Source organism: Pectinophora gossypiella, chromosome 21, assembly GCF_024362695.1.
Source record: "Pectinophora gossypiella chromosome 21, ilPecGoss1.1, whole genome shotgun sequence".
NCBI lineage: Eukaryota > Metazoa > Arthropoda > Insecta > Lepidoptera > Gelechiidae > Pectinophora > Pectinophora gossypiella.
In genome coordinates this window covers 6,611,667-6,639,601 of record NC_065424.1, presented here as the reverse complement: position 1 = coordinate 6,639,601, position 27,935 = coordinate 6,611,667, and the positions used below count along the sequence as shown (strand labels likewise).

Here is a 27,935-nt window from a genome sequence, read left to right as displayed (position 1 = left end):
TGAATGGTGGCACCATCTGTTGTATGTGGGCGGAACTAGTTGAGTCCGCCACATAGATGTTCGAACACCAGAAGCACCCCTGATACTTCATACTAAAGACCTCGTTTTGCACATACTCTACACATTGACGTTATCGTACACGCGTATCTGTGTGTGTGACGTCTGACGCCGTACGATTGAAGACTAAAGTAAGACCGAGGGGGTGAGGTAAACCTAGCTCAGCCGCTGGTGGGGAGCGGAGAGTTGCCGTTCTATACGTAGTATTATTTCCTATTCTTTGCCGGAAGTTAATGCCATCACTGTAAACGCAAAAATATTGTGGAATATTTTTTTCTTTTTGTAAATATTCAGTTAGAACTATTGTATGTCGCCAACTTATGTAAGTTCTAACTGGATATGAGCAAAAAGACCAAAATAATTTAAATAATTCAAAAAATAATATTTTTTTTTAGTTTGATTCAAAATAATTCAAATCTACAAAAAGTCACGTAAAAAAAACTTCGGAGTAGTTTGAAAACGCCCTAACTAAGATACAATGTAAATAAGTATTTTATTGTTGCAAAGTTAATTAAAATTTCAATTATTTTTGCTTTCTCATACAACAATAACAGTGTCATTAAAAATAAAATCATTCACTGCACTTTTAGTTAAAATCTTTTTACATTACATGTGACAATAAAAAAATAAAATGTAAAAAATAAATTACACTTTTTGTAATGCAAATGAATTTAAAAATCTACAGAATTCGTTATCAAAAAGAATTTGTAGTTATTCTTATAGTCGAATTATAGTTTAGAATGAATCTAAGTATTAGATCTAGTGATTTTTTTGTAGCATTCGTTTGTATATTGTTTACTTACTGTATACTGTTCAATTTAGAAACTGTAAGTATACAATTTGTTCTTCTTTGATATTTGACGTGCATACTCACGGCCTAAATGCAATGGAGTTGAGCAGAGACAAAACTAATAAAACGACAACTTTCAGTCACTTCAATGAAAAAAAAAGTTTTTAACCTGTATTATAATTTGCCACAGATGGCATTAACTACTTGGCCGGACAGATGGGGAGCGCTAAGTTCTCCCTCGATGAGAGATTTATCCGTGATAGTCCTGTTTGGAGAATGCGTGACTTAGTAGTTTTAGGCGGATGACACGTTCGTTATGTAAAAATTGACGATTCAAAGTGTACTATGTTACCTACTGAATAAAGATATTTTTGAATTAGATCGTAGTGTCACGGGTTCGATTCCCGGGCGTGGTCTCTAAACTTTTTTTTTTGTTTTGGTTTTCCCCGAAGGGTAAGGCAAAGGGAAATATGCCCATACAGCCATGTCTTACGTATTTTTTTTTCTGATGATTGATGAAATGAAAACCGAACCCCAAACGAATTAACTCAAAAGTCCGCATAAACTTTCGAGTTATGAAGCGGCTTCTTGGCACGAAGCGAAAATAGACAGATACACTTTGTTTATTGAATACTCCAATATAATAACACTCGCGAATGTCTTCCGACTAACTTAATGCGATCATTAACCACAAAACACCACTTCGTATTAATTATTTAGATTATTCAATGAAGAAAGCAACTGTCCCGTTCCCGTTTCCCGCCAAAAAGCCTGTCTCTAAACCACTGAACTCGCCTTTATAACTTTAAAAAGATTTATTTTAATCATTTATGAAGTTCGTTACATTTTAGAATGCAACAGAGACATTTAAGAATCTAGACAAAAAGTACCATTTAGTAGCTCAAGCTTTTAAAGTCACAAAGAAATTGTTTGACGACGGCAGGAAGAACTATGATGCTCTAAAAAAGAAATCTCTTCTGGCAATAGACACTTTCTTAGATTTGACCAAAATAATGAATGACGAAATGGGAAAGGAACTCAGGACTGCAATAATAAAGTTTTACAAAGTGAAATATTTTCATGATTTCACAAATTATGCCATTTCTATGGAAGAGGTAAGTTTTGCCTGTGGTCCTGTCCGGATTGCTTCTCAAACGGGGTGCGGCGGGTCGAACCCCAGTACCGGCTTTGCACCAATGAGTTATAAAATCTTAAGTGCAGTTTTCACTAACACCTCAGATTAGATAATAGTAACTTCTTCTTCTTCTTCTATCGTGTGGGTCGGGAGGATTACCAACCCCATCAACTCAGGGTTACTGTTGAACCGCCAAAGGCCCCTGACAATGCTCACATAGCGACTACTAACTTACATCGTAAGTAGTAACCGTAACCAACGGCTTACCGTGCCTTCCGAAGCACGGATCATCTTACTGATACGTCAGGGTGAACCAGTCTTGGTTGATTTTGACCCCCCCCCCCCCCATTTCGGTGTCCGGTGCGGTGGCACACCTCGCATCGCCCTAGGACCGCCGCTGGCCCTGGTTTACCTCACTAACAATGTATTAATTTATTACTTCCTAGATCATAGAAATAGTAGAACATTGTCTAACGGATCCTATAGAGAAGCTGGTGCAAATTCGAGAGCAGTTCCAAAATGTGATAAAGAACTTCGAAGATGTTCGTAACTTCAACGTTGTGGACAGATGTGCCAATGAGCTGCCGGATGAAGTGGCTGTGGCGCATTGCGTACTGCATCAGGGGGTACTGTGAGTTAACATAACATAAACACTAAACAGCCTATATACGTCTCACTGCTGGGCACAGGCCTCCCCTTAATCAACCGGAGGGGGTATGAAGCATACTCCACCACGCTGCAATGCGGGTTGGTGGAGGTAATTTGGCTAGTAGCCCATACCAACGGCTTAGCGTGCCTTCCGAAGCCAGGAAAAAAATATAATAAGGTACAACCTTATTTCCTAAGACATAACCAATCAGAAAAAGACAGATTTTTATGTGCAAATTGTAAGATAAAACTCGATAAGGGAAGATACCTAAGGGTTTTTGTTACTGTTTTCTAGGTAGCTAACCATATCTGCATCAGGGGGTACTGTGAGTTAAGAGCGGCTTTTTTTTAAACCCTTAAGGATTTTGTTTTTATAGCACCCATCCATGGGTCACTCACTGTGGTCCTGTGGTATACCGGCTTGCTTCTCAAACGGGGAGCGCCGGCTCTAATCCCGGTACCAGACTTAATGACTTCTCTCTCATTATTTAAGAGCTGCGCTCTTGTCGGTGGAGTAATCGCCATTCCTCTCTTCTTCCCGCCAAATCCTTCACCTCCTGATACGACACGACCTGCACCTTCTCTTTATTTGTTTCATAAATGTTCTCCTAGGTCTACACCTTCCTCTCTTCCCTTCAATTTTTCCTTCTATGATGTTTGTTATAAATGAATCATGTCCATATTTCCTCTCCGCTTCTCTATAGTCTTCAATATGGTTCTCTTTTCTTCAACTTTACCACAAACCAACTGTAACTTAATGACTTAGTAATTTATATTAAGTACAGTTTTCACTAACGTAGTCGGCTCGACCATTATAGGCGTCGATACGGCTCACCGCCTATCACGTTGGTCTAACAGAAAGCTCAGTGAGGTGTGGGTACTTGGTTCATCTTGCGTGGGATGCACCTCTGACTACCCCATTGGGATTTCGTCGTGCGCTTACGTTATGTTATGTTATCAGTAAGTAGGTACGTAGAGAAACTCACAAAGAGAAAATTAAATCTAAAAAGTTTGACTTGAACGGGATCTGAATCCCCAGCTCTTGTCAAGCCGTGACGAGCTTGTTAACCATTGCACCACAGGGTCCTCAACATATCCAATTTTTTCCGAACTATGTGGACCATATGCCAACGCCATCTATTGGACTTCTTCTTCTTCTATCGTGTGGGTTGTGAGGTGAATTACCAACCTCATCAACCCTGGTGTCAGGGTTACTATTGAGCCGCCAAAGGCCCCTGACATGACTCATATAACGACTACGTACTTACATCAGTAAGTAGTAACCGGGACCAACGGCTTAATGTGCCTCCCGAAGCACGGATCGTCTTACTTTCGGACAATCAGGTGATCAGCATGTAATGTCCTAACCAAACTAGGGACCACAAAGTAATTTTTGTGATATGTTCCCACCGGGAATCGAACCCAGGACCTCCGGATCGTGAGCCCAACGCTCAACCACTGGACCACGGAGGCCGCTATCTATTGGACTGATAACTACTTATCTACAGTTAGACATGTAGATTTCAACTTATCACAAATACTACCGTAACTTGTCATCTGCCCAGATACCAGTCACAATAGACTTTACATTGTGTCTGATTCAGATTGCGTCCCGGCGTTCGAAAAGTTAACTATTAACATCAGTATGGACGGGACTCATCCCGTCCGGGTTCTCAAACCCGGCCCTTCTTTCAGACACTCAGACTTAATACTTAAAAGTAACTCTGTAGTCCAGTGCTAGATTGTTGGGGTCAAGATCCGGAGGCATGAGCCGTGGTTTGGTTAGGACATTGCAAGCTGATCACCCGATTGTCCGAAAATAAGATGACCCGTGCTTCGGGCCAGTCAAGCCGTTGGTCCCCGTTACTACTGATGTAAGTAAGTACGTAAGCCTAAAGGCTCATGTAAACATGAGTCATGTCAGGGGCTTTTGGCGGCTCAATAATAACCCTGACACCAGGGTTGATGAGGTAGTCCACCTCATAGCCCACACGATAGAAGAAGACTAACAGTAAACGCTCCTGCCCCCAGCTTTAACGAGACAATGCAGGACAGTCTCGTAACAATCGTCGAAATAAAGACGCGACTACACGCTCAAGACATGAACATATCCATATACAACGTGCAGAAATGTCTCACAGACTTCGTACCAAAGTTCTTTGACCAACTCTTGGTGGATTCATACACAAACGGCTGCGCGTATTTGAAGGTTGTCAATGCGTCAATAAGTGATCTAGTCAAAGATAAATGGAGGAGTAACAAAACACAGTTTTCGAAGAAATGGAGCCCTCTGGTTAGGCTTTTGAAGGAGAAGTAAGTGACATGTGTTTTCAACTTATTATATTACGAGTATATCTACCCACTAGTTTTCCGTTGACTTCGGCCATAGAATAAAGAATAATACCTATTAACGGCAACTCTCCGCTCTCCACCAGCGGCTGAGCTAGGTTTACCTCATTCCCCCCCCCCCCACCCCTCGGTCTTCCTTTAGTCTTCAATCGTTTATCAATGTGTAGTATTTGTCTAAAACGAGGTGATTTGTATGAACTGTCCGGTATATGCTTCGGTTATCCAGAGCGACACGTTTTGCCCATTTCTTTAGGGGTGGGGAGGATAATTGTTCTCAAGCTGTCTCCGCACCAAATTTCATCTAAATCGGTTCAGCGGTTTAAGCGTGAAAAGGTAACAGACAGACAGAGTTACTTTTTAAGTTTGGTGATGAATTTGTGAGGAGTACGACACATCTTACGTAGATGACGTTTTTATAGGACGACAAAGCTTTTTGGATAGATAGATCGTTTATTTGCATGAACACAGTACAATGGCCTTAATAAGTAATATGTATGTCCTTAGTGTAGTGTGTATGTGTGTGTTGGAAGCACAGGACGATGATAAACTAGTGCTTAAATACATACCTTCTTATTTTGTTTTTCAGTTCCAACGAAGTAAACAAGGACCCTCTTTATTTGACGCTTTTCGCTGCCAATCTTACCTACAAAGACATCGTAACTACTATTTATTAAAGACAGTAAAGTATGTGATAAATAAACTTTGTGTTTTTTTTTAATGAAAAGTAGTGTGAAGTGTGGTCCACACTCCACACACGTAGAACAGTTAAGCATTTATACCTACTAACTACATAAAGGCTTTTCCGGGAGCGAAGAGGAGCGGTATTTTTTGTTCCTAAATAAAACTACTATTCACGGCACAAATTTCATAAAAAAATTAAAATTGCTGCACGCTCATGAACGCTAATATTACCGCCTCTATGTGCTTTGAACCATAGAACAACACGGGCCTCCGCCGACTGGCTTTCAACGTACGCGGTAAAGTAAATAAGTTAGGTAAGTATAATGTTGAATCATTAATTAGCGTTAATGAAGAACGCGCCTTATCACAACAAACAAGGCTGAATGTTTAGTGGTTCTCTTGTCATGTCGTAACGAACTCGCAAACGAAGTAAACTGTCAAACTTAACAAAACAAAATTCAGGCGCGCAAGTTGTTGTTTTATCATGTTATCAGCAACTTTTGTGTGAAACTGAAGTGTTAAAACTATAAAATGCCGAAAGCAGCTCTTCAAATCCTCCAGCCCGCAGTTTCGCGGGACGAAACTGATCGGATACCGAAAAATATTAATATAACCAATTTGGACATCGTAATGTATGTTGTCGCGATTTTGGGGCATTTTGTGGATCTGGGATTAGATATTAACGTTGCCATTAGGTATTACTTGGCCAATAATGTTATGGAATTCGGGTGGACACTGGCTTTCATACTTGTACCAGCTTTTATCAATACCTTGGTGTCTAACAGAATGTAAGTGCCTATCTTGTTTTATTTTTCTAAGTGTTATAATATTCCCGCATATATACCTATTATATTTTTTAACGAGTATGATAATACTATTAAAGCAAGGTATTGTTCATTCCCCCATAAAACCCCACTACTGTCTGGGTTTGGGAGATAATAGGTATATCCAGTCAGTCTTCTTGTTTCGTGTGGGTTGTGAGATGGATGACTAAAATCCACCTCACGACAAGTTATTATTGACCTGCCAAAGACCCCTTACACGGTTCATGCAACAACTATGTACTTACATCAATCAGTAAGTAACTGGGACCAATAATGGTTTAACAAGCCTTCCGAAGCATGGAATCATCTTATTTTTTACATAATCCTGGCCAAACTAGTCACAACAGGAAATAATTACGAACAAATCCATTTCTAAAATTTTAGGTAATCTGACAGAATAATAAATTGATAAAATCTTAATCTATTATTATTCTATCTATCTTATCTATAATAAATGTAGTTTATGCTCATTGCAATATTACGGAGATACCTATACCTACTTTATTGTATAGTACACATAATAAAGTAAAATAAATAAAGCAAATAAAGTTTCTATTCTATTCTAAGTAAAAACAAAACAATGAAAACATGTAACACAAAGTGGGCTTATCTCTATTGCAAGAATAATAATTCTAAAACAATAAATCATTGACCATGGTTGTTGCACATTGCCTGGAAGAAATAGCTTTAGACCAATAAGACCGCCCATGTGTACAGTCACGAGCATTAATATGTATACACTGTGGTACCATGTCACATTAACTTTTTTGACAATTTGAACAAGTCTCACTAAATGTCAAATATGTTAGTGCGACAGAGTCCTAAAGTGGGTACATTATATTACTCATGACTGTACTGTTGCTATATTGTTTAACAAGTAAGAGAAATAATATGATAAGCAAGGTATTTATTGTCCATTCGCTCGTAAAACCTCACTACTGTCTAGCTCTGGTAGATAATTGGTGTGTCCAGTCTTCTTGTTTTGTGTGGGTTGTGGGGTGGATGACCTACTTCATCAACCCTGTCATCATCATCATCAAATGTTTGATAAATGTTTGTACGCAATAAAGGATATTTGATTGATCCAGCCTGTCTGCATGGCCTGCTTAAATAAACAGAAGACAGGTAATTGTTTTTCTCAATCTAAATGAGTTATGTGTAAAGCCAAAAGATTAACCCCTTTTAAAGATAAAATGTTGTACGGTCACGAGCATTAATATGTATACACTTTGGTACCATGTCACATTAACTTTTTTGACAAATTGAACTGTAAGTCTTACTAAATGTCAAATATGTTAGTGCGACAGAGTCCTAAAGTGGGTACATTATATTGCTTATGACTGTACATGAACCTTTAAACTTTGGTCTAATTACTGTTTACCTGTAAACTTACAGGTATTCTCAAGATAAAGAATTGGGGGAAGATTCGTTATCAAACACGGTGACCAAACAGAGGTGGTTGAGAATTTTTATTCTCGTGCTCCAAATGGCGCCGATATTACGGTTTACTGATGCTTTGATGTAAGTACAGATGATTTTAGCTTCTATGCAGGTTTGGAGGCGAATAAAAACAAAACAACATGTTCAGCTGCTGGTCTTCCTGGGAATGTCGTAAAATCTGACAAAAGAATTGTATCTTTTATGCTTGTATGCCGACATATGGATGTCGGAACAGCTGAAGTTATACACATGACCCAAAGGAAATTGGGAAATGGCGGGTCTGGGCGACTTACAAACATGTGCCAATCAATCATAATAAAATTGTTTATACAGGTCACCAGCGCTATACGGCGGGGTGATCTACATAATCTCACGCCTATATTCCAATTGGGGTAGTCAGAGGTACATCCATTGTAAGATGAACTAAGTACTGACACCTCACCGAGCTTTCCGTTAGACCAACGACGAGCCGTGTTGACGTCTATAATGATCGAGCAAGCTGAGTTAGTGAAAACTGCATTTAAGATAAATTAATAACTCATTGGTGCAAGCCTGGTATCGGGGTTCGAACCAATCACACACAGATCTTTATCTGTGTGAGACACATCAAGTATTACGTATTCCTCTACCTCAGTTACGCAATCAAGTCTCGCCGAGCCGAACGCAAGAAGGATGAAGCCACACAGCGCCTGTACTACGGTCTGATGCTGAAAGAGGATTCAGATGCAGCACTGCTGAGGATCTTCGAATGTTTCCTAGAAGCCGCGCCTCAGCAGGTCTTGCAGACCAGCTTGTTGCTCCGGCGGTATGAGGATTTTAGAGGTAAGAGGGGGAGGGAGGGAAGGGTTATTTCGTGTTTTTTAATTCTCCTTATTTATTCACAGCTCTGTACTTAAGGCTTTATTTTCTTCCAGCCTATTATTCTTCTTAAACGTTATTCGTAGTTTTGTCCCATACTGGGCGCCATTCATTTAACTAGCTGATCGAAAGTTGTCATCATTTTCTTCTATCAGGAGATAGATCAATGATTGACCTCATAATTCCTGGTTTCAGGGTTACTATTGAGCCGCTAAAGGCCCCTGAAATGGCTCGTGTAATTACTACATACTTACTAAAAGTAAATATTAATCGGGACCGATTACTTAATGTATTGTTCTTTATTGATAATATTTTCTTCCAGTCCACCAGATCCTGTCGATCTGCTCGTCCATCATCGGCATGGGCTGGTGCTTGGCAGCGTACCAGCGCGCAGTGCGGTTCGCGCAACAAGACAAGCTCAATATGAATTGGCAAGGGTCTGTGTTGCAGGTCGTCTGGCATTTCCTTGTTACACGTGAGTTGTATATGGCTTTTTAATCTTCTTCTATCGTGTGGGTTGTGAGGTGGATTAGCAACCCCATCAACCCTGGTGTCAGGGTTACTATTGAGCCGCCAAAGGCTGCCCCTGCCATGGCTCATGTCATCAGTAAATAGTAACCGGGACCAACAGCTTAACGTGCCTATGGTTTTTTTAATAGGAGAAATATTTTATAGTTAGTATATTCGGCTGGCTTTACTTATGATGACAGAGACCAATCTTTCTTAATATGGCCACAATTTATTAACGCACGGGCGACGCAAGGCAGAAGTGGGATAACATACTCAACCAGCGAAACACTGTCAAATGTCGAACGAGAAAGTTTATGTTTGTAATATAAAAAGAAATACTCTACTCACTTTATCATTATTCTTTCCAAGTTAATAGTGATACCTATCTCTTAAGTTAATAAATAATCTCTTCTATTTTGTTCCAGTGAGCCGCATCATCTCAATATCAATAATAGCATACCTCTTCCCAATATGGACCATCTTAGCCTGCTTCATCCATATATTCTGCATGTCAATCTGGCTGCAACTGCTCGACCGTTCTCCGTTCTGCTCACACAACAAGATAGCCGAACTAGCCTTCTCTGTCGCACTTGGGGCCGTGTATTTATTCACATACATCCTCCCCATTGAAGGTAGAACGAGGTATAGATACACGGTGTATTATATATTATGTTTTTTTCAAAATCTGACCTGTGCGTTGTTATGGTACTTCTACGTAGATGATGCTACAAGGAATTCTGTGTATTTTCACCTAGTGTCGGTATTGACTATAGTGCCATATTGCATAGGGATATTATTCATGGTTGTCTATTATATGTTCTTCCATCCAAAAGTGAAAGTGCGAAGAGGAATTACTGATACAGCAGTCAGTTTCAAAGTGAACGAACAAATTGCTGAAGTTAGCTAGAGTTAAATGATTAGCTTTTGCTATTTAATCATCTAGTATTATTATCATAGGCTCTCCAAGTTACCGTAGAATATAATTTTAAATATTTTTACAACAGTACAATTTTATACAATCTCATATCATACATATATCTAACGAAAGTTGATAAAGGGTTACGAGTTAACAATATTTTCGTACAGTGCAGCAGTGTAGTAACAAAGACTATATTGTTATGTAGGCACACTAGTGTATTTATTAACTTGTGTTGTAATATGTCGTGGCCAGATCGTAGAATTGATCATTTCATGATATTTTCGACCATTTCCGATAGTTATAGCTATTAGCTACCTGAGAGATATTTTTAATAAGCATTATATTGCTTCAAGTTTAATACAAGTTTAAGGTCTGAATAATTAAAGAATTGAAGTTTCTTTCAAATAACAAAGTTTTGGGAGATTAACAATGTTGCCAAAATTTTAGCAGCGCTGTGTCGCAGGTTCTAAGTTGGTTTACAGTAAATAACCTAGTTCTAAATGCTAAGAAAACGAAGTGTATTAAATTTGTTCTACCAAACGTAAAGAAAGTAAATAATAACATTAAAATTAACGACGAGAAACTAGATTTTGTTGAACACACAGTTTTCTTAGGAATTACTGTAGATTCAAAACTTCAATGGGGCCCACATATTGTATCACTAGCGGGCAAGCTAAGTTCAGCAGCATATGCCGTCAGAAGGATCCGACAACTCACAGATGTACCCACTGCTAGACTTGTCTACTTCAGCTACTTCCACAGCATAATGTCTTACGGTATTTTGCTGTGGGGTCGAGCCGCTGATGTAGAAACTATTTTCATCATTCAAAAAAGAGCAGTTCGCGCTATTTATAAGCTGCGTTGTCGGGACTCTTTGAGGGAGCTGTTTAAAGAAATAAATATACTGACGGTCGCAAGTCAATATATATATGAAAACATTATGTATGTACGTAAAAACTTATCTCTCCTTCCGAGAAACTGTGAAAGGCATACTTACAATACAAGAAATAAACATAAAATTGCTATTCAAAATTCTAGATTAAGTAAATTAAATTCATCTTTTTTGGGGTTATGTATACGTTTTTACAATAAAATACCAGATAATATTTTAAATTTGTCAGAAAATAAATTTAAAGCTCACGTGAAGCTTACTTTATGTAAAAAAGCTTATTATAAGATTAATGACTACCTAAATGATAAAAATGTCTGGTATTGAATGTGTTCCTCTAGTTATTAAATAACTTGTAATGTATATCCTCATTGGTTTTTAAAAGATGTGTTGCTGTTGCAGTTTCTTGTCATTTCTTCTCCTCAGCCATAACACCTTGCGAAATGACGTAAATTCAAAAATGTTACATTGACCTTCAACAAGTTTATCCATGATAATTACGTTGAATAAATGATTCTGATTTCTGATTTCTTTATAAGAGAGACTTTCCAGACTAAGTTCCCCAAAAAAAGTATAGAGATGGCGCTGTGCTTTGCCTTTGTTTAACCTTCTAATTTCATGGATAACAGACATATGCAATTTTTATCTTTGTTTTTGGGTATAAATGATGACCCTTTTTATTACACCTAGGCACAACAAATCTTCCACCCATTATTATTCTGATCAAAATAAAGATAAGCAATATAGGAACAATATTATAATTCTATACGTATCTGATTCAAATATCAAGGAACAATTATTTTTATATATGTCTCTACCATTGCGTTATATTTTTGAATAATTTATGTACCCGAGTAATGAAAACACAGGTGATTATCACTTTAAAACTGTACAGCGCTATCTATATTTTTTTGGGAGAATGTAGCCTGGAAAGTCCCTTATTGCATTTTATGATACCTCTTGTGACAATAGTTCAATTTACGTAGGTATTCTAAGTATACTGTTCATGTATCTTACTTATGACAAGTTTTTATACAGCAATGCAATGAAACAAAGCAGTAAAATGATGCAGTATCGAGGGCTTTGACCAATAGTCATACGTCTATCCACGTAGACCGCATTCGCTGCATCTTGGTTGAAACCATCGACATAGGGTACGTATCATAATATATAATTTCAAAATACATATGGTTGGAATATATAAAGTTAAAATACCGAAAATCAAAATATATAATGCATCAAAATGTATAAAGTAATGTTGCATAAGTTCTAAATTTCTAAGTTTGAATGCCATAATGGTCGAAACATATAACAAACACAATGCATAATGGTTCCTAAGGCTACGTTTTATAACATTACTTAGCATAATGTTTGTTAAGCCTAAAGATATTTACCCTGTTCTTGTGTAGCATAGTGGTTTTTGGCATATTGGCTTTACCTTTTTTTTATTATAAATAATTTAATTTTTTTTTTTTTCTAAGGAGCTCCGCGTTACGGGCAGCCCGACACTGTAGATATAGGTTACGAAGGCTGTATGGCAGGGGGCGAGCAAAGCGAGCCCCCTGCCATATAGCCGAGTGGGTTAGGTTACTTGTGACCATCGAGGCCCGAAGGGCCGAGAGGCGGCGGTGAAGATTTTAGTTTAAGTATTTTATATACTTTGAACTTATACATTGTAAACTTATGCATTATGATATTTATATATAACGTAAGTTATGCATATTGATGATTATTTCTTCTGACTATTATACTTTTTGATTTTATATATTTTGAACTTATACATTGTAAACTTATAGATTTTAAATTTATGCATTATGATACGTACCCTCGACATATTGCGCGTCGCGCGCGGGTACGGATGTCGTGCCGAGCCTGTCGGTAATTTTAATTTCATTTACCTTTTAAGTTATACTTATTCTCTTATTGCACGTAATATTATAATGAAAGCAAGAAATATCTAGAAATAATTAATTTCTTAGTTGGTTTTTTATTTAGTGTAATTTAATTAATATTTATGTATTTGATTTATTTTTCTAGCTAAATAAAAATGACTGTAAGTAAGTGATCTAAACTTAATAAGACTGCCATATTTTAGTTCCAAGATGGAGCACAATCTCAGTTAATTTTAGTATTTTTATACAATTTGAATTGTAGTACTTAATGAAGTAAAATGTTGTATCTTTATGATTCTGCTCAACATTTATAATACATTATTTTTGTAATAAACATTTTTTTGTCACTTACATGTTTTTATTTACCAATACCTAATAGGATTACGCATAATCTCACACGCCTATCGACCGTTCCCCAAATGTATAATTTAAATATAATACACATTTTTCTAAAACTTTCTCATTATTATTTTTAATTTATTGATAGTCCTTGCTGACAAATTTCATTATCCTACCGAACTAAATATGTACACTGGTTCAACATCTACGTCATAGACATACCCACACTTGTGACACAAGGCATCATCATCACTAATTTAGCCACGCTCTTGTCGGTGTACCATTCTTTTTATGGAAAAATAGGGCAGTGGTTTCCCTCTTGCCTTCCGCCCCGCAGTACTCTGTCTGACGCGAGTGGGATGGCGCTCAGAGTAGTCTATTTCAAAGCCGTACTAGGACTCCTGTCCTCCGCCTCTGAATAGTACTGACAGTTACTGCTACTGCACGACAAAAGGCCTACTGTCACCAAATAAATGGAGCTCTTTCTCTTAAGACCTTAAGGCCAAACTTGTTCCATTCACTTTGATTGATCCATAACTCAATAGCTGACTCTAAGCAGGACATGACTGCAGCCCCCTTCCATACCGTACTGGCTGGATCAATGTCTTTTGGGGACGTCACAATTTCTAATTGCTCCGTTTTGTATGTGTAGGGAATCTGCAAAGCCAGCCGGTTTTGTAACCATATGTTCAGGCCATGTACTTTTACCCCTCCACCAACAATTAAAATGCTGCTGTACATTTTACGCTTTAGCTCCTCACTGGGGCAACGGTCTATACTTTGTAATATTGCTGCGTCTAAAGCCAACACTTGTCCTGGTGCTAACGAAACAACGTCACCAGTTACTCCTTCTAATGTGTCGACGACAATATCTTCGTCTGGATTCTGTTGGGGTTGAGATTCGTTAACTTGTTCCAACTGCTGGCTGTCATTTGCCGATGTATCAACTGCTTCTCGTTTTCTCCCTGTTTCTCTTAGAAATTCTGCATCGAAAGGATCTTCTGGGTCACTTGCCTGCCTGTTCTGTATCTTTGTAGCTTTCAGGCCTGTTATTTTGAGTAAATCAGTGTAAAACAGCGACAGTGGTGATATGATACACTCATCACCTACTTGTAAGGTATATTTATTGACAACATCACCAGGATGGTCAACTAAAAAGGTCTTTTCTTGCGGCCCACACACATCCAAGTTGACATGGCAAAAATCTTCATACATGGTACGCATCAACATGACGTCTCTTGGAATATTCTCATTCCAATCTTTGTATGGAAATGCACTTTTGTGGAACAGCCAAGATAGTGTTTGACAGACGTCTCCAGATCCATAATCCATTCTGAGTCTTGTTGTCTTGTGAGAGATGCCGTCTTCAACACATGAAATCGCTGTTTTCTGGTCTCCTATATCCACTACACATGCAGATCCTATACCAGCTCCAAAAGTAGCTCCAACACTTTCTTGCACTAGAAAACAGTGACCGAATCCCAAATCTTTGAGTAACAATGACATTAAATACTTCAAATGACTCCTGGAATAAATATCAGGTATCAGCAACACACATCTGTATTTTATGAGCTCTATTAAAGGTATTCCTAGTTTAAACTCAATGATAGAACTCCAAATAGTGTACAAATCATTAAGTACTGATGAGATTGAGCCACCAACTTCTGAATGGATATTGAAATCCCCTCTTCTGTATGGGAAATGGACATTATAAGGTAGTTCTGGGTCAATGTCTAGCACTAGGTCGCCAACAACGATATCGCACTGTACTTGGGGCCATGGTTCGCCGTCGTTCACACATTCTGGTAAGGACCGGCGGTTAAACGCGGCTATTTGCTGCGGAGGTGTCGCGTATCGCCTCGCCCCGTTAGACTGCATGCACGACTGCAGTGTATGCGATATTTGAAGCCGACATTCTTCAAGCTCTTCTATTAATTCTTTTGTTTTTGGCACACTAGGAGGCACGAATGGGTCTCGATAAATCTTGCCGCCCGGACGGCGTTTCCTCGCGATGCAATGCAGTTGCTTCACTGGTAACAAGTCCGAGGCTCTCCCGATACGCACATAAAGTGACCCAGGATGGATCACAATGATTCTGTGCGACGGAAACTGCTGGAAATGCTCCAGACCGGGATCGTTCGCCGGCATACTCATTTATCCAGTTTATTTCTTAGGTATAACACTAAAACTATATGACCGTAATGGCATAAAGTACGCCTAACTTTCACAAGGTTATTTACAGAAATTTCTCGCAAAGGAACACCATTTTATGCTGAGAAAATAATAAATATAACCTTAACTAACAATACGAATGTCAAAATTTAAACAGAATGTAAGTATTGTAAGTAAGAAAAGCAATCGATTTTTGAACGAAATTCTGCGTTTAACGAGTTACACGTTGAAATATAACGCGTTATTCTTACAAAAATGCGTGTATCCGAATTTATAACAGCTGGATGTCAGTGTCAAATTCACAAATTGTCAAATGTTCTCAATACCGCGTCACGAAAACGCTAAAAAATAAACAGTATTTCAGATATTTATACTCAAAACTGGACGAAATAGGCTTATGAAAATGGTGTCGCGAAGTCTGACAGAGGTTTTTGTCCTTATGCGGAACAATGCAATACACAGTCGACAGATATTTACGGAACATGTAAGTACTAAGTTTTATCGATTCATTCTATACTTGTAAAACTGCTATCTCGCAAACACTATGATGCAATTTCACACTCAGTATAAAATGCAGTTTAGTATTTACGGGCTATATAGTCATATGCTATGTATAAGGTGGTAGGTGCAATGATCATAATTTTATACGTCGTATTGAGGATCATACAGCCACTTAGGACTAATAACACAAGTCTGTTTACTTGTGATGGAATCTTGTACTCCATTAGCCTCCAAAAGGAGCCTTGTATGCTCCTATCCGTAAAAATATCTTGGAGTAAGTCTAGTACTGAATCTCCCACCGCAACTCCTATTAATGATAAGAAAATTATAACATGATAATATATTTAGGGTAAGAATGCCACAGACATAGAAATAATACAACAACATTGAGAGAAAAAGAAAAACTTACAATGATGTTAATTACAAAATATATAAAAAAAGGAAACCAAATTACAGAATCAACAATAATTATTTTTTTAATTGTATGTTTCATTCAGTCTCATTGACTATAAGCAGATGAGTATAAAGAATTAAAATAAATAAATGATTTTAAAACAAAATAATCATGGTATGGTGGTGGAAAGCTAGGTTTGATTACAGCAAATATAAAGATATTTACACACTTGCCTTGCGAATTAACTAGGTCACATCAACAATGTAGTGTACTGGTGAGATATCCAGTTATTGTATATGGGTTTATATTTACCTATTTAATGGATACCCATAGCCATTGTACCCATTTTATTTATTTATCTACCCAGTAGTCCCCTGTAGTGCTGTCCCCTTTATCTAACTCTTGTTTGGTCTAATCTAACCCTTTATGCCCTAACCTAACCCTTTTTTATTCTATCCCTAAAAAATAATCTAATGTAACCCTTTTTTAATTAACCCCTTTTTTATCTAAACTATCCCTTTTTGAACTTACAGGGCACAGACTCCGAGCGCATGCGTCTCATGCGCTCCAGCAGCCACGACATGGAGACTGGCATGGAGACACGAGCGGATTCCCACGCGCCGCCACCCTGGATAGACGCCCTTGAAGAAGCGCACTATATTATTACAAGGTACGAAACAGACCCTATCCTAACATTTTGACTTAATAATAATAACAGACACACGCACGCACGCATGCACGCACACACGCACGGACGCACGCATGCACGCACACACGCACGCACGCACGCATGCACGCACACACGCACGCATGCACGCACACACGCACGCACGCACACAGACACACACACAGACACACATACAGAAACACACACAGACACAGAGACACACACACACAGACACATAAGACACACACAGACACACACACACACACTTCATCCTACACAGACCACAGACTACAGACTTCATCTTGTGATAGATGTACCTCTGACTACTGCAATATATTAGGAAACAGATGGTAAAGGCTTCCTCCGAATCTTCTCCAATTTTTCCTGTCCTCCACTTGTTACAAATGCTTGTATGTGTATGAAATATAATGAGAAGGAGACCAACAAACGCCCTATTAAATTGCATACCGATTTCTTAATTAAACAACCAACAGCATCTGAGGATGCTCCCTACCCCTCTGGTAGATTGAGGGGAGGCTTGAGCCCAGCAGAGGGACATATATAGGATGTTTATGTTTTTTATTTCAACTTCAACTTTATGGTTTATGGCAACCGATCGTCGTATAGTAGATAAGTTTTGTTTATTACGAATTACCCACCACCAGTCGGGACGCATCCACGACATTTACTGTAAAGAAATAAAGAAATACCTACCCTCTGTTTGGTTCTTCTTTTGTGGACTCTACTTCAAGTGTAAACCAATTAGTTCCTTGTCGCTATTTATTTACTATTTGAACTCACAATGATACACAAAACGATAAATTTACAACGATTTCGCGGGAGGCGTCGGCCATTCAAGTCGGCATAATATTGCCATATAAAAAAAATCTTAATAACAATATTTTTAAACTTGTGTTGCCAACAATCAGATTTTTGCTACATTGACAAAAAAGTTTGGTTGACAAACACCCTCAAATACATAACACGACTAATCTACTCCATGTTATGCCCGTGATATGTTTTCTGCTGTCTACTTCTTAAGCTTACAAGACAAGCTACTATCACTTTGCCAGAGACGGAAAATTCCACTTGATTTTATATCTCATGATCCGGATGTCCCGTTCGATTCCCGGTGGAGAATACATAAGACATAATCAGCCACAGAATTATTACTGTGATCCCTAATTTGGTTAGGACATTGCAGGCTGATCACCTAATTGTCCGAAAGTAAGATGATCCGTGCTTCGGAAGGAAGCGTACAAGGACCTGAGTACGTAGTCTTATGAGTCATGTCAGGAGCCTTTGGCGGCTCAATAACCCTGACGCTAGGGCTGCTGAGGTTGGTAATCCACCTTATAAACCCTCAGTATTCGTTATGGGTATTATTTCTACCACAGATTAAAAACCAAGCTCTCCGAGCTGCAGCAGCGCCATGAGCGGCAGATCAGGCGGCCGGCGCTCGACGACAGCACGGACCAGCAACACATAGGCAGACTCACCGCCGAGATCGGGCGGCACTTCACACATGCGCACACGCACCTCACCGCTATCAAGGCGCAGGTTCGGCATGGTGAGTAATACAGAGAATAGTTTTATCAGAATTAAGAGATGTCTAATGACCCTTAATTTATTAAAAACATCATAGAACGGAAGAAAAACGGAAGGAGAGGAAAGGGAAAACCAAGAACAGCTTACATGGAGCAAATTAAAGAGAAGCCGAACGTCGTGTCTTATAAGAAAGTGAAAGAATTGGCTGTTGATAGACAAGAATGGAGAATGCTACACCTACAAGAGTGTGGCTCTTAAATTAATGATGATGAAGATGAGTTCAAAGTACTATTGTAATCACAATAGTAACACCAATCTAACAATAACGTTACCTAGTTAAATAAAATAATATAGCCACTGTGAACACCATCAGAGAACAATGAAATAGATCAACATCTTTATTTATCAACATCTATAATTATCCCGTTTTTCACAGGGTCCGCTTACCTAACCTGAAGATTTGACAGGTCCGGTTTTTTACAGAAGCGACTGCCTGTCTGATCTTCCGACCCGCGAAGGGAAAACCAGCTCAATACAGGTTAGGTCATATACCCTCCGAAAATGCATTTCTCGGGAATGTGGGTTTCCTCACGATGTTTTCCTTCACCGCTGAGCACGTGATAATCATTTACGAATAGCGACCGATTACTATTATTATTAACAATAAAAGTACGCGTTGCCATTTCACATTCTGTCTTAAGTTGCTAACTATTAAACCCAATTTCAGGTAACAAAACGGAACAGAAATTAGCTAACAACGTGGTACTAGCATTGGTAACAACACTACAAGACTTGAGCATAACCTTTCGTATGGCTCAATCCAACTATCTAAAGTCATTAACGTCTAGAGAAGAAAGGTCAAACGCCTATTTTGACTTGCCAAACTTCGAGGAACTAAGTCTTGACGACAACACAGAACTCCTCCCTGGCTTGACAAGCAATCAGACCAACTTTTTATTCTCCTTACCGAGCACTTCGGGCACTCAAAAAAACAATTACCTCGAGGACGACCAGGCTATGGAAGAGGCTATGCACAAACAGACGACCCAGAAACAGTTACTCTTGTTACAAGAGGAGAATACCAAAATGGTGGCAGAGAGGGAAGAAGAAGTAAACAAGATTGTGCGTTCAATAATGGATTTGAACGAGATCTTTAAGGATTTAGGTCAAATGGTGAATGAACAAGGTACCGTGCTGGACAGAATAGACTATAACATTGAACAAACCCAAGTACAAGTACACGAAGGCTACAAACAGTTACAAAAAGCTGAAAGATACCAAAGAAAGAATAGGAAGATGCATTGTATATTTATTTTAGCAATAATGATCATTGTTATGATCATACTACTAATTATTGTGAAGAGTTAGTTGCAGATTTTGGTGTAGGCTTTCAATGTAAATGTCCTAAAGTGTACACAAAACTTCTCTCAGTTGGTGTGCCCAAGCATCTCGCCTGTATCGCGGAAAAGGTAGGCAGAGTTGTATTAATTAATATAGGTGCACTTCTTAAATCAAATCAAAAATGTTTTTATTAATCTCAGAAATAATACAAAAAGAAAGAAGGCATATTTTTGAGGTACGGTACAAGTTTTACAAAATGAACAGAGGTTCCCAAACTAGGCGGAGCCTGTAATCAAAATTCCATGTAAAAGTTGAGTCTATTGCCAATACCTGGCCACACAGAATGATAACAATGAAGGATTTTCCAGGCTACGTTCACCAAAAACAATATAGAAGGCATTGTACAGCTTTAACGAGATAATTATCTATTTTCTCATTACTCGGGTAAATAATTATTCCAAAATACAATGTAATGGCAGAAGCATATTATATAAAAATTGTTGTCGCTTGATATTTGGATCACATTATGTGTGAATGAATAATAATGGATGGAAGATGTAATTGTGCCTGGGTGTAATAAAAAGGGTAATCATTTATACCCAAAAACAAAGATAAAAGATGCGTATGCCTGTTATCCATGAAATTAGAAGGTGAAACGAAGGATAAATCTGTACAGCGCTATTTATATTGTTTTAAAGACATTTCTTCCAGCTGACCAACGTAACAAGGAGACATGCAGAGTAGATATACTATACCTACATACATACGCGTACAAATTTCATACCCATGAGAGAGAGAGAGAGAAAACGTTTATACGTTCCATGATCCAAATATTAATTTAAACTCTTGAAGCAGTTTAGAACTCGAGCCGGGATTCAAACCTGAGACACTACGAAGGGCTGCTGCACATTAAAGGACATTCATATTGTAATTACCTATAAATAAAGTTATGCCTTATATTATGTAGAAGGAATTTTACAAAAAAAGGCTTAGAGACGGTATTTTTAATCGTTCGTTTTCGATTCGCATGCGAAGAATAAGTATTGAATATACCCATTTCACTTAGCTCATCAGAACTTGTTAATGGCAAGATGGGACAGGTATACAGGGTGTTAGTGACAAAGTAACGAAACCTTTGAGGGATGAATCAAACCTTTATTCCGAGTAGTTATCAAGTGGAATATTACGTCGCAAAAGAATGGAACCGAAATTTATATTAAAAAAAACACATAAATGTTCATGAATTTTCCGACATGAAATCCCACTTGATATCAACACAGATTTATGGTCTGAATCATCCCCCTCAGTATTCGCTACGGTGTTACTAACACCCACACCTACATTTATGGCTACCTGTACGTACTTGTACGGGGTGTTAGTATTATCGTAACGAATACTGAGGGGGATGATTCAGCTCGTTATTGAGAATTTTCCGTCGCAAAAGTAAAGAATTGAAAAAAAAAACATGAATTTTGCGACAGAAAATTCCACTTAATATTAACTCAGAATCGTGGTCTAAATCATCCCCCTTAGTATTCGTTAAGATGTCACTTACACCCTGTATTTACGAAAGTGAGTTGATGGCGAGAAATTCAAAAATAACGCCTCAAATCGTGCTTCCGTTTTTAAAAACAACTATTTCATTTCCTAAACTAATAAAATCACTATCATTCCATTAATTTCTACGAATATTTTAATTGTATTAAGTACGCTAAGACATGTATTTATTGCTAAATATGAGCACGCTGATCTAGTCTTTATACCCTTAATTTATGTGCAACTGTTATTATTTCTAAGTAAGTAATAAAGGTGCGCGTCCATTAGAGCGGACGGGGTGTCGGGATTTACGAATTATAGACGGGAGTCAGCTTAAAGGTGAACGCACACCTAGACTGTCCTAGACGCGCCGCAAGAGCCGCGAAACCCGAAGTCATTGTGCGGCAAAATGCGGGTCGTGTCGTGTGCGTACGATTTATAAAATGCAATGACTTTTTTTACACTCCATTTTTTCTGACACTTTTTGGGGGGAGGTCAGGTATACATACAGTCATGAGCAATATCATGTACCCACTTTAGAACCCTGTCGCACTATCATATTTGACATGTAACGAGAAAAAGATAATGTGAGATGGTATCAAAGTGTATACATATTAGTACTCGTAACCGTACAGCAGACTAACCTCTCACTGCCGTACAGTGATAAGAAAAAAACATCACACAAATAACAAAACACGAACGAATTGTTCATGAATCTACTTCGGCAGAGGGGACGCATGCGCTTGGCAACTCCGGTGTAATATCTCTGAGCATAGCAACGTCTGGCATGCATTTGTCGACCTATAGCCTATAGATCTAATACCCTATTTTTGATTTGATTTGACTATAGGAACACAAGAAATCCTGACGCTCAATAACCGCATACCGCTCCGAATAATTAATTGTAAATATTATAATGGACGCGCAGCTTAAGTGTTTCTTGTATTTAATTTAAAAAGTTATAATTCTGTGTCTTTATCATCTGTTTGAAATGTAAATATAATCAATTGTTTGAATTATTTTTAATACATTGTGTTCACGGATGTGCCGTTCGAGGGAATTCCGAAAGTTTGAATGTTCCTGTTGTATAAACTCTTTAATAGTAACGACACTGGCTGCTTTTTTCAAATTGTTCTTATATACGGTCACGAGCATTAATATGTATACACTTTGACAAATTGAACTGTAAGTCTCACTGAATGTCAAATATGTTAGTGCGACAGAGTCCTAAAGTGGGTACATTATATTGCTCATGACTGTACTCTGATCATAGACATATAAGAGTATGGATTGGAAATACCTACAAAAAAAACGTGCCACTTGGTCGCATAAAATGGCGGCCTTTACTACTCTGATCCTAGCCTAAAGGCTAGGTAATAAAACTTTTTTACATAACTTTCGCGCCTTTTTGCTGCCGTGACGCCACATCAACGATTCAAGGGTGTTGGGACCCTCGCTATATACGTTTCGGCGACAATAGATGGCGTAAGTGTAGCCACACCATTCGGTGACCGATTTTTTTTTGTCATAGATAAATAAATCTAGCTCTATGGCTTTTTGCCACTACTTGAAGGTCTGGAAAACCTTAAAATATTAAAAAATATCATAAATCCTATTTTCTTCAAGTTTACTCTGGGTCTGAAGCTATTGACAACTTCCTATTTAAATGTTCTTTTTATTACCTATTATTAGAAAACATATTTTTTTTTTAAAGAATTATTTACGTTTATTTGTAACTTAAAATACAGATACTTAGTAAACACTTTTGTATGGGAATGTATATTTAATCAATAATTTACTGAAAATACATTATTATTTTACCTCTTGTGGCACAAATAAAGTGAAGCCTCAGAAATAATGATAAATGAGAGAAAGACTAATTTATTTACGTTTTACACTGAATCCGCTGCACGTATGCCATCTAGGTAACCCTGCACCCTTAATATTAACACTTTCAAGGCCAGAACGTCTAATGACGTTCCGATTCCAAGTTGTCATACTCTCATACTACCTATTATGAACCATCAATGACCCATGATTTCTATCCGTAAAAGGGTTAAGGGCTATCGTTACGGCATTTTTTAAAATATGTCTATACTCTTCTAAAAGGTGAAAGATAAAATGCTTGTTGTTATTTAAACGCTGAGTGATTGTATAATAATATGTGCCAATGTTACCTGCAGTGGTAAAGATATACCTACCTAATATCGATAAAACACCCCGACCCGAATTAAGTTAAAAATATCGTGTCCTGGCCAAGAATCGAACTCAGCATAGGCGACACGGATTCTTCGTCGCGAATAAGATAATTTCCAGGCTATGTTCCCCAAAAATAATATAGATGGCGCTGTCTAGATTTAACGTGAAAATTACCTATTTTCTCAGTATTAGGGCCTGCGCAGACGACAGACTATCCGTGACGCACTTTTTAGTCTGAAAATATAACCTATGCAATTATATGCAGTAACGCGCCGGACTTTTTGCGCGTCGTGTGCGTTACTGCATATAATTGCATAGGTTATATTTTCACAGACTAAAAAGTGCGTCACGGATAGTCTGTCGTCTGCGCAGGGCCTTAAGGGTACATAGTGAGGAACTTAATGCACCCTGGTGATTAAAGGTTACTAAAAGTTTGTTTAAAAAAAAAAAAAAAAGAAAAAAAAAAAAAAGAATTGTTACAATAGGTCCATAATAAAGGCTATATCTATCTATCTAAAAGTTTGTTTAATGCACCTAGGTGAATTAAGTTTACGAAGGGAACTTTTCAGGCTACGTTCACGTAAAACAATATAGATGGCGTTGTTCTGTTTAAACGTGATAATTATCTATTCTCTCATTACTCAGGTACATAATTATACAAAAATAAATGGCAGAAGCATATATATGTGAAAATAATTGTCGCTTGATATTTGGATCACAATTATGTATAGTATTATGTTTCTTCTATGCTGTTCTGGGAGCAAATAAAAAACATAGAACACGTTCAGCTGCTTCTCTTCCCGGGCATGTCGTAAAAACCGACAGAGGGATTGTGTCCTCTAACATGATGGACTAATGTTATGGGCGATAGGCTGATCCCTTATCACCATAAGGTTCATCATATCCATCTTTGGACTTCGTATCAACAGTGGCTGCAAGTTGTCTTTGATTACTTGTGGCTCTGCCCACCCCATTAGGGATTACGGGCGTGAGTTTATGTATGTATGTATTATGTTGCTATCTATATTGCTTCTCTTTATTTTGATCGGAATAATAATGGGTAGAAGATGTAATTGTCCCTGAATGTATAAATGATGAGGTCATCATTTATACCCAAAAACAAAGATAAAAGATGCGTATGCCTGTTATCCATGAAATTAGAAAGTCAAACGAAGACAAATATTGTACAGCGCCATCTACAGTTTTTTGGGGGAACGTAGTCCGGAAGTCCCTCATTCTTCTAAAAAAAGCAATATTGCAATTTGACATGTGCGCATATAAAAGTAAGTGCGCAATGCAAACAAATGTCTAATAGCAATATTGCTTTTTTAGATGAATCGCTTTGATGTGGCCTTTTTAACCCCCCCGTTGCAATGTATTATGTGTGTGTAAGTGTTAAAAATATGTACAGTGTAAATAGATCTACCATATATATCATTGTTAATTTATAAAAATTACAAAATGAAATTATAACACATTTCAAAATATTTTTTTGCATCATTTCCTTATTTCAAATAGTACGGCTTCCGTGGTCCAATGGTTGAGCGTTGTGCTCACGATCCGGAGGTCCCGGGTTCGAATCCCGGTGGGGACAAATCACATTACAGGCTGATCACCTGATTGTACAAAGTAAAAGGCACGTTAAGCCGTTGGTCCCAGTTACTACTTACTGACGTAAGTACGTAGTCGTTACATGAGTCATGTCAGGGGCCTAAGGCGGTTCAGTAATAACCCTGACACTAGGGTTGATAAATCCACCTCACAATCCACACTATAGATTTCAAATAATGTCACTGACCTTCACCCTTCATCACTGAGCTTTGTGAGGTCAATGACATTTGACCCTTAAACATAGAGTAAGAAATGATACTGCATCCCTAAGTTAGAGCCACGCAAAAAAACGACTTATGTTCAGTCTAACATGATCAAGATTACACCTTTTTACCCGACAGCGGCGAAGCAAAAAGGAGGGTTATGATTTGACCGCTATGTATCTTCGCTCCCCGCGTTTCTTGTGAACGAATTTAATAACTCTCATCCTTTACAAATTTTAAGACACCAAGCGTAAGTGTGCCCAGTAGGGCGCGAACCTCGGCTCAGGGCATCGTCTGAGAGGAAGAATATTAGAAAGAATTAATCGACCCTAGTGGCGATAGCGATAAGCGCTGAATGAGGGAAATCGTCGACCACGCCGCCGGGGTCGGTATCGGGGTTCTTAAGTGATTGGTGTCGCGAGCTGATTGGCCGCCTCTATGGCTAGAAGTAATCAGGTTGTCGCATCGGGATCGTATAGCATAATTTTATAGACATTACTTGGGTAAGTGAAACGAAACATGAATTGCACTAAAGAATTGTAATTGTCAGTGATCTCAATATACATAAAGTCTTCGCTTGTTACAAACCCTGAGATGTGGGGCGGTTGGGCATTTTACAATAAATAATTTTACAATACAATAAATTTTACAAAAACCTCATTTTTAAACTTACAAAAATTAAAATGGAAGCATTTTACGAAAAGATTGAAATTATGCATACATTTAAAAAAGGAATTTACATTTTAAACATTCAACAAATACTCATACTTCAGTCTATTGATTTAGAATTGAGTTTCTATTGGATATCTAGTCATATATTCCTAAAGGCGTGATAATTCATTCTATATTTTTCTAAACAATTATTGATTAGATTATTGAAAAAAAAAATGGTGTTTGATATGATAAAATCTATGCAGTAATTTCTTAAAACAATTTTATAATTAATAAAAACAATTAAACATGAATTGAAACAGAATATTATTGTTTTAATATCTTGCCCAATGTTGTGTAAGATTAAACTTATACCTGCTCATAAGACGAGTGAATCAGTCTACATAGGTAATTTAATTAACAATTTCGTTATAGGAATGTAACAAAGAAAAACATGTATACAGTCAGAATGGAACAAAAAAAAATACCCCAACCAAAATTTCAATTGCTAACATCTCTGTTCCGTCTATGAAAGTACAAAATCTGATTTGTCAATTTTATATTAGTCTATTACTAGCCCACCGCACCGCACTCCCATCCATGAACACTATCAAACATACACAACACAAAATACAACGCAAATCAAAATATAATACGACATTACTATTACAAACTATGAATCTTTATGTTTATTATAAAATTCATCTAGGTACTTCTTATAGGCGGGTTGGTTTGGCCACAGGTACGATGCTTGTTGGTTCAACGGACTCTGTGTGTTGGGCTCGGCTAGCAGGCTCTGTATGGACAGCAGAACCGTGCGCACATCATACAAGGCCGTCCACTTATCTTTCAATATGTCTAAACAAATTAACCCACAAGTATCTACATTAGGATGGTAGCATGGAGTGATGAATTTCACCATAGGCGGAGCGTAAGGGTACGAGTTAGGGAACTCTAAAGATAATTTGTACTTATGACCAGCGTAGACGGTGTCCTGCGGGCCGTTGATTGTGCCTATCCATTTAAAAAGATTGTCACTTTCCGGGAACGCAGAAATCCCTTTATCCGCGCACCGCATAAGCTCCATCAGCTCTTTCTGAAGTCTACAAGAAAGCAAAGAATTACAACGATGGACTTCAAGAAAAAAGTGGGAAAATGCTGTTGCATTGTCATTTAACGTACCTTTTGCTGACTGCATGATTGTCTTTCAGTTTTATTGTATCCTCGTTCTGTTTCGCTGGGTTTGACGACGAAGCGTAAGTCGGGTTGATATTTTGAGCCATAATAAAACGAGAAATCAATTTGTGATGCCACCAGTTTTCTGTTATAAAGAGGACGTCTTTCTGCGATTTCAAAAAGCTCCAATTTTATTGGATATTGGTTCACATTTGACAGCGGAGCGTAATGGCGTCAATCAACGTATCGCTACAACGCCACCTGTTTTAAGAAATTGAAACTAAAAGGTTTATGTGTGAAATAACGTTATAACGTACTTGTAACGACTCAAGTTTCTAATATTCGGATGTTGGAAGGGCTTTACAAACGATGATGAAAATAAAGTTCCCTAATAAAAAAAGTAAATATTAAAAAAAAACCTAATTTTTTGCCCCCAGTCTTTCGTCCACCCGATACCAAAAGAGGAGTGTTATTTATGCATTTCTCCCTTAGAGGGTTCTCCGCAATAACCTACCTACATAAAATTGTTTTCTATATGGTTATAATTGCAGCATTTCTTCTAAAAACAATTATTAGTTATATAAATCAGTGCCTGATAGTCTGTA

At 37.9% G+C, this 27,935-nt stretch overlaps 4 protein-coding genes across 4 annotated transcripts; 2 read left to right on the top strand and 2 right to left on the bottom strand.

Moving 5' to 3' along the window:
• The first annotated feature begins 6,117 nt into the window (after positions 1–6,117).
• LOC126376622 (XK-related protein 6) lies at positions 6,118–10,342 on the top strand. Its single transcript, XM_050024140.1, has 5 exons — positions 6,118–6,448; positions 7,880–8,005; positions 8,559–8,746; positions 9,105–9,257; positions 9,718–10,342. The coding sequence occupies exons 1-5, from the start codon at positions 6,192–6,194 to the stop codon at positions 10,197–10,199; spliced, it is 1,206 nt and encodes a 401-aa protein (XP_049880097.1). The 5' UTR covers positions 6,118–6,191; the 3' UTR covers positions 10,200–10,342.
• Positions 10,343–13,714: 3,372 nt separating this feature from the next.
• Positions 13,715–15,659, bottom strand: LOC126376548 (actin-related protein 8). The gene has a single exon (XM_050024015.1). The coding sequence runs from the start codon at positions 15,483–15,485 to the stop codon at positions 13,794–13,796; it is 1,692 nt and encodes a 563-aa protein (XP_049879972.1). The 5' UTR covers positions 15,486–15,659; the 3' UTR covers positions 13,715–13,793.
• Positions 15,660–15,814: 155 nt separating this feature from the next.
• LOC126376649 (syntaxin-16) lies at positions 15,815–25,176 on the top strand. Its single transcript, XM_050024188.1, has 4 exons — positions 15,815–15,987; positions 16,932–17,068; positions 18,463–18,635; positions 19,341–25,176. The coding sequence occupies exons 1-4, from the start codon at positions 15,901–15,903 to the stop codon at positions 19,979–19,981; spliced, it is 1,038 nt and encodes a 345-aa protein (XP_049880145.1). The 5' UTR covers positions 15,815–15,900; the 3' UTR covers positions 19,982–25,176.
• An 849-nt stretch (positions 25,177–26,025) lies between these two features.
• Positions 26,026–27,581, bottom strand: LOC126376711 (ubiquitin-conjugating enzyme E2 C). The gene is made up of 2 exons (XM_050024267.1): positions 27,337–27,581; positions 26,026–27,257 (listed from the first exon to the last, which is right to left on the bottom strand). The coding sequence occupies exons 1-2, from the start codon at positions 27,435–27,437 to the stop codon at positions 26,828–26,830; spliced, it is 531 nt and encodes a 176-aa protein (XP_049880224.1). The 5' UTR covers positions 27,438–27,581; the 3' UTR covers positions 26,026–26,827.
• Between the last annotated feature and the right edge of the window lie 354 nt (positions 27,582–27,935).

Bases quoted from the DNA above. Each gene is read 5' to 3' on its own strand.
- LOC126376622 (XM_050024140.1), top strand. From the start codon at position 6,192: ATGCCGAAAGCAGCTCTTCAAATCCTCCAGCCCGCAGTTTCGCGGGAC. The intron at 6,449-7,879 runs GTAAGTGCCTAT...GTAAACTTACAG, and splicing joins ACCTTGGTGTCTAACAGAAT to GTATTCTCAAGATAAAGAAT. The intron at 9,258-9,717 runs GTGAGTTGTATA...ATTTTGTTCCAG, and splicing joins CTGGCATTTCCTTGTTACAC to TGAGCCGCATCATCTCAATA.
- LOC126376548 (XM_050024015.1), bottom strand. From the start codon at position 15,485: ATGAGTATGCCGGCGAACGATCCCGGTCTGGAGCATTTCCAGCAGTTT.
- LOC126376649 (XM_050024188.1), top strand. From the start codon at position 15,901: ATGAAAATGGTGTCGCGAAGTCTGACAGAGGTTTTTGTCCTTATGCGG. The intron at 15,988-16,931 runs GTAAGTACTAAG...TTGAACTTACAG, and splicing joins GACAGATATTTACGGAACAT to GGCACAGACTCCGAGCGCAT. The intron at 18,636-19,340 runs GTGAGTAATACA...ACCCAATTTCAG, and splicing joins CAAGGCGCAGGTTCGGCATG to GTAACAAAACGGAACAGAAA.
- LOC126376711 (XM_050024267.1), bottom strand. From the start codon at position 27,437: ATGGCTCAAAATATCAACCCGACTTACGCTTCGTCGTCAAACCCAGCG. The intron at 27,258-27,336 runs GTACGTTAAATG...GCTTTCTTGTAG, and splicing joins AATCATGCAGTCAGCAAAAG to ACTTCAGAAAGAGCTGATGG.